The sequence below is a fragment of the Hyla sarda genome, chromosome 9, assembly GCF_029499605.1.
Source record: "Hyla sarda isolate aHylSar1 chromosome 9, aHylSar1.hap1, whole genome shotgun sequence".
Lineage (NCBI taxonomy): Eukaryota > Metazoa > Chordata > Amphibia > Anura > Hylidae > Hyla > Hyla sarda.
Genome location: NC_079197.1, coordinates 174,899,497 through 174,911,545, shown reverse-complemented (window position 1 = coordinate 174,911,545; position 12,049 = coordinate 174,899,497). Strand labels below are relative to the sequence as shown.

At 45.0% G+C, this 12,049-nt stretch overlaps 1 protein-coding gene across 1 annotated transcript; it reads left to right on the top strand.

The window, feature by feature from the left end:
• Positions 1 to 275: 275 nt before the first annotated feature.
• Positions 276 to 7,067, top strand: AP2S1 (adaptor related protein complex 2 subunit sigma 1). The gene is made up of 5 exons (XM_056539014.1): positions 276 to 433; positions 1,795 to 1,944; positions 5,541 to 5,654; positions 6,650 to 6,709; positions 6,787 to 7,067. Exons 1-5 carry the CDS (start codon positions 431 to 433, stop codon positions 6,886 to 6,888), a joined length of 429 nt encoding a protein of 142 aa, XP_056394989.1. The 5' UTR covers positions 276 to 430; the 3' UTR covers positions 6,889 to 7,067.
• Positions 7,068 to 12,049: the final 4,982 nt, after the last annotated feature.

Below are 12,049 nucleotides of genomic sequence, written 5' to 3'. Positions count from 1 at the left end.
ATAACTGAAAGGAATGTGACGATATAACATAAGATATAACTGACAGGACTGTGATGATATAACACACGATATAACTGACAGGACTGTGACGATTTAACACGATATAACTGACAGGACTATGACGATTTAACACGATATAACTGACAGGACTATGACGATTACTGACGATATAACTGACAGGACAGTGACGCTATAACACAGGCTTTAACTGAGAAGATGGTGACAATAAGACAAAACACATCTGACAGGACTCGCAGATTTCCCGCCTTTATATGCCGCCGCGCCCTCTGCAGGCCGTTCTGCGTCATAACACCCATCAGGCCAGGCTCTGTCGTCACTTCCTGATTTCCCCGTGAAGCAGTATGGGGCTTGTAGTTCCTCCGGAAATCCGGAGCGAGTGACAGGAAAGGAAGAGAAGGGAGAGTCAAACATGGTGAGCATCCCTGGAATTTTTAATTCTAATTGTATTTCTCTATAGCCCTTCACTGCGCCCGAGATACCGACCTGCCCTGCCCGCCACCTACCACAGACACCCGCAGTGCCGTGTAATATCTGATAGCCTCTATATATACACCTCATATCACACCTATATCTGATGGCCTCCATATATATACACCTCATCACACCTATATCTGATGGCCTCCATATATATATACACCTCATATCACACCTATATCTGATGGGCTCCATATATACACCTCATATCACACCTATATCTGATGGCCTCCATATATATATATATATATATATATATATATATATACCTCATATCACACCTATATCTGATGGCCTCTATATATATTTATATAGATCTCATATCCGTATATATACCTCATATATCACTTCTATATCTGTTACTAGTCCTATATGTATCACATTTTTATCCTCTGTATATCATATAGTATACATCACCTCTACTACTTCTATATACCTTACATATATCTTCTACTACCTCTATATACCATACACCTCTCCTCTACTACCTCTATATACCATACGCCTCTCCTCTACTACCTCTATATACCATACGCCTCTCCTCTACTACCTCTATATACCATACGCATCTCCTACTACCTCTATATACCGTACGCCTCTCCTCTACTACCTCTATATACCGTACGCCTCTCCTCTACTACCTCTATATACCGTACGCCTCTCCTCTACTACCTCTATATACAGTACCCCTCTCCTCTACTACCTCTATATACCGTACGCCTCTCCTCTACTACCTCTATATACCGTACGCCTCTCCTCTACTACCTCTATATACCGTACGCCTCTCCTCTATATACCGTACGCCTTTCCTCTACTACCTCTATATACCATACGCCTTTCCTCTACTACCTCTATATACCATACGCCTCTCCTCTACTACCTCTATATACCATACACCTCTCCTCTACTACCTCTATATACCATACGCATCTCCTCTACTACTTCTATATACCATACACATCTCCTCTACTACCTCTATATACCATACACCTCTCCTCTATATACCATACACCTCTCCTCCACTACCTCTATATACCATAAGCCTCTCCTCCACTGCCTCTATATACCATACGCCTCTCCTCTACTACCTCTATATACCATAAACCTCTCCTCTACTACCTCTATATACCATACACCTCTCCTCTACTACCTCTATATACCACAGGTCCCTGAGGCCTCTCTGCACCCTTGGACCCAGGCAGCACACTGTCTTGGGCCGTCTCTGCCTCTCTGTATACAGATATATCACTTATATAATTTCATGTGATGTATAATGTTTGGTTCTGTTTCCTCCTACAGATCCGCTTCATCCTGATCCAGAACCGCGCCGGCAAGACCCGTCTGGCCAAATGGTACATGCAGTTTGACGATGACGAGAAGCAGAAGCTTATAGAGGAGGTTCACGCCGTGGTGACTGTCCGAGACGCCAAGCACACCAACTTTGTGGAGGTAAGAAGGGCTCCGTATGGCGGTGGGCTCATTATAGACAGACCCACTTTTCTCTTCTTTATATGGAAGCCTTAAAGGGGTTTTCCCATATCAGTTTTTTTTCCTCTATCCATAGGATAGGTGATAACAAGCTGATCATTGGGGGGTCCAATCCAGAGAATGGAGAAATAACTGTTCTCCGAATGAACATGGTGACCCCATGTAGAATAAATGAATCAGTGGCTGGAGGGCTCTTTTCATAGTGGATTTGTGGTCCCAGTGGTCGGACCCCCAATGATCAGCTTGTTATCCCAATTCCTATGGATAGGGGATAACAAGCTTAGATGGGAATACATGAAGCAAATAACAGAAGTTATGCCTTGTCTAGGTAAATCTTAAAGGGGTACTCTGCTGGAAAACATATATATATTTTTTTTAAATCAACTGGTGCCGGAAAGTTAAACAGATTTGTAAATGACTTCTATTTAACCTCTGAAGGATGCAGGGCGTACCTGTACGTCCTATGCCCGGTCTCAGTCTATAATGCAGGGTCACGCCGTGACCCTGTGTCATTGCGGGTCGGTCCCGGCGGCTAATGAAAGCCGGGACCCTGGGCTAATAGCGTGTGGCATCGATCGTTGTGTCGAGCGCTATTAACCCTTTAGTCGCGTCTAAAGTTGAAAAAATTGCATCCCGGCATCTCAGTCGGGCTGATCGGGACCATCGCGGTGAAATCGCGATGTCCCAATCAGCTAGGACTAGAGAGTAGGGTCTGTTACCTGCCTCCGGCGTTTTCGATCGGCGATTGACTTTTCCATGCCTGAGATCTAGGCAGGAGAAGTCAAGCGCCGATAACATTGATCATCTGCATATAGTTCTATGCCGATGATCAGTGTTAGGAATCAATGTACTGCATGTTATAGCCACTAGAGGGGGCTATAACACAGCAAAAAAAAGTTACTAATGATGCATTAACCCCTTCCCTGATAGAAGTAAGAATCGCCCCCCTTTTACCATTTTCAAAAAAAAAACTTGGTCAAAATAAATATAAACATATGTGGTATCACCGCGTTAGGAAATGTCTGAATTATAAAAAATGTATCGTTAATTAAACCGCACGGTCAATGGCGTACGCGCAAAAAAATTCCAAAGTCCAAAATAGGGTATTTTTGGTCACTTTTTATAGAACAAAAAAATGAATAAAAGGCTATTAAAAAGTCCAATCAAAACAAATACGGTATCGATAAAAACTTCAGATCATGGCACAAAAATGATACGGGCCCTTACACGGAAAAAGAAAAAAGTTATAGGGGTCAGAAGATGACAATATTAAACGTACAAAATTTCCTGCATGTAGTTATGATTTTTACGACAAAATCAAACCTATATAAGTAGGGGATCATTTTAATCGTATGGACCTACAGAATAAAGAGAAGGTGTCATTTTTACTGAAAAATGGACTGCGTAGAAACGGAAGCCCCCAAAAGTTACAAAATGGTGTTTTTTCTTCAATTTTGTCGCACAATTAATTTTTTTTTTTTTTCCGTTTTACCATGGATTTTTTGGTAAAATGACTAATGTCACTGCAAAGTAGAATTGGTGGCACCAAAAATAAGCCATAATATGGAATTTTAGGTGCAAAATTGAAAGCCTTAAGGGTTTAAAAATCTTAATTCTTCCAGTACTTATCAGCTGCTGCAGCGAGAATTCTGCTGTGTGAATGGGACAGCGGGATCCCCATTCAATTCAAGTGCAGTTAATTTTGCGGAATTTCTTAGCAGAATTTTCTGACGGAATTCTGCCAAAAATTCCGCCATGTGAACATAGCCAAAGGTGGAATTCCTCAGTCTAAGTGTGCGAAAATCTACTGTTGTGAGATGGGAATGCCCCTTTAAGGGAGTCGATACTTTTGCACAGGGGCAAATTATTTCTCTCAGGGTCAATTAACAACTAAAAATTTTGTGTAGATTTCACGAGAGAATCATCAGCAAAATCTGTTAAAAAATAAATTTAAAAAACTGCTTCAAATCTAAATGGGGAATTTTCAAAAATTCCAAATCCACATTGGAAAAATGTGAAACAAGCGTGGTTGGATTTTATGTGGATTTTAGATGTAGAATCTGTGTCAGAATCAGGACTTAAAAGGGTATTCCGGTGAAAAAAAATGTTCTCGGCCGCACTTCATTGGGGGACACCGCATCAGTTTAGGTGTCCCCCAATGAAGGCTACGAGAGTACAAAAAAATCTCCTTTTCTCTATACTGATGCAGTGTCCCCTAATGAAAGCTACGAAAAAGAGATTTTATGGTGGGTAAGATTTGTAAATTACCATATTTTTCGTCCTATAGGACGCACCGGCGTATAAGACGCACCCAATTTATAGGTGCAAAATCTAAAAAAATAAAGATTTTGAACCCAATAGTGGTCTTCAACCTGCGAACCTCCAGATGTTGCAAAACTACAACTCCCAGCATGCCCGGACAGCCGTTGGCTGTCCGGGCATGCTGGGAGTTGTAGTTTTGCAACATCTGGAGGTCCGCAGATTGAAGACCACTGCATAGGAGGTAATACGTGTCCCCGCCGCTCCGGACCCGTCACCGCTGCCCTGGATGTCGCTCCATCGCTGTCGCCGTGTCCCCGTCGCTCCGGAACGTTTCTGCTGCCGGCCGGGTATCCTCGCTCTCCGTCGCCGCCATCATGTCGTTACGCACGCCGACGCACGTACGCGACGACGAGGAAGGAGAGCACCGGCCATACAGGGGATCCTTGAACGGAGAAGACACCGAGGAGGCAGATAAGGTCCCTCCCGCGGCGGTCCCGAACAGCCCGACTGAACAGCCGGATTAGTGTCACTTTCCCTTCAGACTCGGCGGTCAGCTTTGATCACCGCGTCTGAAGGGTTAATACAGGGCATCACCGCGATCGGTGATGTCCTGTATTAGCCGCGGGTCCCGGCCGTTGATGGCCGCAGGGACCGCCGCGATAGGGGTGTGTTCGCCGTATAAGACTCGCCGACTTTTTCCCCCCAGTTTTGGGGAAGAAAAAGTGCGTCTTATACGGCGAAAAATACGGTACTTGTATTAAAAAATCTTAATCCTACCAGTACTTATCAGATGCTGAAATTGCGTTGTTCTTTTCTGTCTGACCACAGTGCTCTCTGCTGACACCTCTGTATGTCTCAGGAACTGTCCAGAGCAGGAGAGGTTTGCTATGGGGGATTTGCTCCTACTCTGGACAGATCCTGAGACAGACAGAGGTGTCAGCAGAGGGCACTGTGGTCAGACAGAAAAGAACAACTCAACTTCAGCAGCTGTTAAGTACTGGTAGGATTAATATTTTTTAATAGAAGTAATTTAGAAATCTGTTTAAACTTTCTGGAGCCAGTTCATATGGAAAAAAAAAATTTCCACCGGAATACCCCTTTAGAATGCTGAATAAGACGCAACATTGTGATCAAAGATAAGAAGATGTTCAGTGGGAACAATCTGGAATACTACAAGGAATTTTTTTTGCATTTTTATATGTTTTTTTCTGAAGTGGCAAAAAAAACCGAGCTATTTTACCGCAATTTTGGCTGTAATTGCTATGTTGTTATCCATCTTTTTCTTCTCCTTTCAGTTCAGGAATTTTAAGATCATCTACCGCCGCTACGCCGGTCTCTACTTCTGCATCTGTGTGGATGTGACGGACAACAACCTGGCGTACCTGGAAGCCATCCATAACTTTGTAGAGGTGAGACTTTGGAGGGCAGAGTCTTAGAGACTTAGCTGATCCTCCATCTTGGGTTTTCACATTTATGTAAGGGAACAGAGACTTTTTAGTAAATCAACTGGTGTCGGAAAGTTAAACAGATTTGTAAATGACTTCTATATAAAAATCGTAATCCTTCCAGTACTTATCAGCTGCTGTATACTACAGCAGAAGTTGAGTTGTACTTTCCAGTCTGACCACAGTGCTCTCTGCTGACACCTCTGTCCATGTCAGGAACTGCTCGGAGCAAAATAGGTTTGCTATGGGGATTCGCTTCTGCTCTGGACAGTTCCTAACCTGGACAGGGGTGTCAGTAGAGAGCACTGTGGTCAGACTGGAAAGAACTACACAACTTCCTCTGTAGTATACAGCAGCTGATAAGTACTGGAAGGAATATTTTTTTTAAATTTTTTTTTTTTAATAGAAGTAATTTACAACTCTGTAACTTTTTTGTTATAGTTGATTTAAAAAAATAATTCTTTTCTCTGGAGTATCTAGGATAAGGAGGGGATAAGTTTCTGATTGTGAGAGGTACAACTCCTGGGGCCCCCGGCAGTCTCCTGTAAGGGGGGCGGCTACTCACATGTCCATGGCGCGCTCTGGCCCCCACCCTCGGAAATGGGCTTTAATAACAGCCCACCCAGCAAATCATCGGCAGAGTTGGCTCACACAGCGGTAACCCCCCCCCCCCAATCAGAAACCTACTCCCTGCTCTGTGAATAAGGTTTATTTCCCCGGGTAGTTATAACTTGGTAGAGTCGCCCTCTATCTTAAAAATGGGTAGAGCGCTGTCTGCACGTGCGCATTGCCCTCCATTTATTTGGGAAATAATCCTCTAATCTTTTGGGAATCCGCTTACTATCCCTTATCTGTTGGCTAGGAGACAACTTTAAATGTTGGGGATACCCCTTTTTTCTGGTTTTCATGTTATGGGCGGAGTCTCTGTGACTTACCTCCTCCTCCCTCTTGTTTCGTAGGTGCTGAATGAATACTTCCACAACGTATGTGAGTTGGATCTAGTCTTCAACTTCTATAAGGTGAGTGTTGTAGAGCGTTGTTGTGCCGATCGCCAGCACTGTGCTGTCCCCACATCTTACACTCTCCTCCCCATCAGGTGTACACGGTGGTGGATGAGATGTTCCTAGCCGGAGAGATTCGGGAAACGAGCCAAACCAAGGTTCTCAAGCAGCTGCTGATGCTGCAGTCCCTGGAGTGACCTGTGACCTCCTGTATATACCTTCCTGTCATGTGACAACATTCCGACCTGTGTGTGCGCGCGCTCAGGCGCTGTGTTCTCCCCACTCTCCTGTCCGCTCATCTTGGACAGATAGAAGTTTCTTATTTTTTTTTTTTTTTTGTACACTCTAAATGTGAAAAAAAATAAAATGTTCCAAGTATGAATGTGGCCCAGTCACATGCTATACCCGGGGGAGGGGATGAGGACTGGTCACATGATATTCCGGGGGAGGGGATGAGGACTGGTCACATGATATTCCTTGGGAGGGGATGAGGACTGGTCACATGATATTCCTGGGGAGGGGGATGAGGACTGGTCACATGATATTCCTGGGGAGGGGGATGAGGACTGGTCACATGATATTCCTGGGGAGGGGGATGAGGACTGGTCACATGATATTCCTGGGGAGGGGGATGAGGACTGGTCACATGATATTCCTGGGGAGGGGGATGAGGACTGGTCTCATGATATTCCTGGGGAGGGGATGAGGACTGGTCACATGATATTCCAGGGGAGGGGGATGAGGACTGGTCACATGATATTCCAGGGGAGGGGGATGAAGACTGGTCACATGATATTCCAGGGGATGGGATGAGGACTGGTCACATGATATTCCAGGGGATGCTGGGTGCTCACAAAATCAATGCAAAAATTGTGCTATTTACCGTAGTTGCACAAATCACTGCAAAAACATGACCAAAACGCTGTAAAAATCCAAAAACACATTCTGAAGTCTTCATTCAGCCAACTTGTATCTGGTGTGTATGGCCAATGTACGGTATGTTCACATGGGTAGAGTTTCCCACTGTAAGTTTGGTAAGGCTGCTGTGGATTTTCCGCTCCCGGTCACACTCGCACTGGGAAACTCACTGTAAACCCACCGTGTGGACGTATCCTAAGAGGGGTTATCCAGGAATAGAAAAGCAGAGCTGATTCCTGCCTCTTGGCTCCATTTACTTCAATGGAATACCACACACAACCTGAGGACAGATGAGGCGCTGTGTCAGTCCTTTCCCTCTATTCCGGTCCTTGTAGGAACTGGAGTTTACAAGGATTGTGGCTGTAACATCATCTGAAGGGAATACACTTTTAACACATTCAGGATCCGGAGGACACAAATCCTATTATAGCTTATAGGCACCCTGAACCTAAAATCCCTTTCTGAGGAGCTTTGTTGATTAACCCCTTGTTGACCGCCCATTGACTATTTCTTACAGCTACTGAACTGCGGCTGCATATAGGTTGGTATATATATCTGCAGAGTTAGATTGATGCATGTCACAATCTACGACTGGAGGAGACCGAAACCGTGTCTTATCCTTCTACTTATAAGTATTATCCCCTTTAATATCTGAATACACAATATGCAATCACTAATGTGCATAAGTCCTGGCACCCTCTGTATAAGCCTTACAAGTATTTGCCTCCTTTGCTGCTTTGGATTTTCTGCTTCAGATTTCCCGTGAGATCACAAACCATTCCAGGCTTCACTCCCAAAATGCACTGCAGCAGATTTATCAGACCATTGATATGTTCTCTGTTATGAATACAATGAAAGACGATATTTATGATGCAGTTTAAAGGGGTACTCCACTGGAAAACATTTTCTTTTAAATCAACTGGTGCCAGAAAGTTAAACAGATTTGTAAATTATTTCTATAAAAAATCCCAATCCTTGCAGTACTTATCAGCTGCTGTATAATACACAGGAAGTTCTTTTCTTTTTGAATTTCGTTTCTGCCTGACAACAGTGCTCTCTGCTGACACATCTGTCCATTTTAGGGAACTGTCCAGAGCAGGAGAAAATCCCCATAGCAAACCTCCCTTGCTCTGGACAGTTCCTGACATGGAAAGAGGTGTCAGCAGAGAGCACTTTGGTCAGGCAGAAAGGAAATTCTAAAATTTCCAGCAGCTAATAAGTACTGGAAGGATTGGGATTTTTTAATAGAAGTAATTTACTAATATTTTTAACTTGATTTAAAAGAAAATGTTTTCCAGTGGAGTACCCCTTTAAACCATTTTGTGATAATACATGGATTTGTGTACAAGATTACAGGGAAGTAATGTGTACACAGCTTTACTGGGGCTATAAATGTCTGTGTGTGTAAATATATATTTACATATATATTAGGTGACCCCATTAGGTGATGAAGTCTACAGGAATATCGGCGGTTGCATACAGTACCACTTCTTGAAGTTGCTGAATGTTAGAAAAGAGTCCTGACATGGTCTGAACAGCCTATTCTACTTGATCATAGATTTCTATAGGGTTAAAGGGGTAGTCTGGACAGTCCGGTCTCCTCCGCGGTCCTCTTCTTTAATACGTACACTGATGTTCTGTGCCGGCAGCTAATTCCTCCTCATCATCATATACAGCATAGCTGAAATAACATAAAAGGACAGATGTTCTGCACTCACCGCAGATGACCGGGTCACTCGATTCCCATCACGGGCTTTTCCACCGGGCGGGCTGGCAAGGCTAGCGTGGGGCGCTCAGAGGCGACTGCCGGCAGTTTCGCGCACAGAGATGCACTTCTGGCCGCCATGGAGGTGGTTTCGAGCACAGATGCGCGTCTTCTGGCCTCCATGGAGGTGGTTTCGTGCACAGAGATGCCCTTCTTCCAGCCTCCATGGAGGCGTTCGTGCACAGAGACGCCCTTCTTCTGGCCTCCATGGAGGCGTTCGTGCACAGAGACGCCCTTCTTCTGGCCTCCATGGAGGCGGTTTCCTGCACAGAGATGCCCTTCTTCCGGCCTCCATGGAGGCGGTTTCGCGATGCCCCAGAGATGCCCTTCTTCTGGCCTCCATGGAGGCGGTTTCATGCACAGAGATGCCCTTCTTCCGGCCTCCATTGAGGCGTTCCTGCACGGAGATGCGCGTCTTCCGGCCTCCACAGAGGCGGTTTCCTGCACAGAGATGCCCTTCTTCTGGCCTCCATGGAGGCGGTTTTGTGCACAGAGATGAGCTTCTTCCGGCCTCCATCGAGGCGGTTTCATGCACAGAGATGCCCTTCTTCCGGCCTCCACAGAGGCGGTTTCCTGCACAGAGACGCGCTTCTTCTGGCCTCCATGGAGGTGGTTTCGCGCACAGAGATGCGCTTCTTCTGGCCTCCATGGAGGCCAGAAGAAGCGCATCTCTGTGCACGAAACCGCAAGCGGTTGCCTTTGATGGGAATCGAGTGACCCAATCCTCCTTTTTCTGTTGTTTCATTTATTGAGATCTACTTTACATTTGTCCTAGCACCATCAAAGGTCGGTTTGCCTGGTCACCTGTAGTGTTGTTCCATGACCCATCTCAGGAAGCTGTTTGTTTAAGGTATCGGTGCCGCTTGGATTTCCCTTCCAGTATTTATATACAGCATAGCGCCAAGGTCTCCAAACTGCGTACATCCAGCTGCTGCAGAATAGTTTTGCCAAATCTAGAGGTCCACAGTTTGGTGATCGCTGGCATAAAGACTCATAAGGAGAGATTTATAAAAACCTGTGTAGAAGAAAATTTGTCCACTTGTCCATAGCAACCAATCAGATCGCTTCTCTCATTTTTAACAAGGCCTCTGCAAAATGAACGAAGCCATCTGATTGGTTGCTATGGGCTACTGGGCAACTTTTCCTCTGGACAGGTTTTGGTAAAACTCCCCCATAGACTTTAACTTTGTCCCTACACCATGCACTTGTCTTTCCGAGAAAAGCCGAGCAGAAACTAATTGCACAGTGTTTCGGGTGGCACTTCTGTTCTTTCAGTCTTTTGATCAGTGGGAGTCTAGGCAGCCGGACTCCTATCGATCACAAATTCTGACATGTGAAAGTTTAGATCTACTTTAAGATCTGAGGACTATGAAGTGAGGAAGCAAGAAAAATCATGTACCTGGAGCCAGTCTTCAACTATACAACCCTTGTGGATGGTGCGTAGTTCTGCTGACCGTCGTCTTCTGCCATATGTGATAAACTGTCCATTTACAGGTATCAGAGGAACCAGGGTGCACAAGACAACATTCCCTCCACCATTACATCTCCACCAGACTAAACTGCTCCCACCTGACAGGAAGGGCTCATCGATTTATGCCCTTTCATCAGCATGGTGCCACAGAGATCTGGATCCATCTGACCAGGCCATGTTTCTCTATAGAGATCTCGATCCATCTGACCAGGCCATGTTTCTCTATAGAGATCTGGATCCATCTGACCAGGTCATGTTTCTCTATAGAGATCTGGACCCATCTGACCAGGCCATGTTTCTCTATAGAGATCTGGACCCATCTGACCAGGTCATGTTTCTCTATAGAGATCTGGATCCATCTGACCAGGTCATGTTTCTCTATAGAGATCTGGACCCATCTGACCAGGCCATGTTTCTCTATAGAGATCTGGATCCATATGACCAGGACATGTTTCTATACAGAGATCTGGATCCATCTGACCAGGACATGTTTCTCTATAGAGATCTGGATCCATCTGACCAGGACATGTTTCTCTATAGAGATCTGGATCCATCTGACCAGGCCATGTTTCTCTATAGAGATCTCGATCCATCTGACCAGGACATGTTTCTCTATAGAGATCTGGATCCATCTGACCAGGTCATGTTTCTCTATAGAGATCTGGACCCATCTGACCAGGCCATGTTTCTCTATAGAGATCTGGACCCATCTGACCAGGTCATGTTTCTCTATAGAGATCTGGACCCATCTGACCAGGTCATGTTTCTCTATAGAGATCTGGACCCATCTGACCAGGCCATGTTTCTCTATAGAGATCTGGATCCATATGACCAGGACATGTTTCTATACAGAGATCTGGATCCATCTGACCAGGACATGTTTCTATACAGAGATCTGGATCCATCTGACCAGGACATGTTTCTCTATAGAGATCTGGATCCATCTGACCAGGACATGTTTCTCTATAGAGATCTGGATCCATCTGACCAGGACATGTTTCTCTATAGAGATCTGGATCCATCTGACCAGGCCATGTTTCTCTATAGAGATCTGGATCCATCTGACCAGGCCATGTTTCTCTACAGAGATCTGGATCCATCTGACCAGGCCATGTTTCTCTACAGAGATCTGGATCCATCTGACCAGGCCATGTTTCTTTATAGAGATCTGGATCCATCTGACCGGGCCATGTTTCTCTATAGA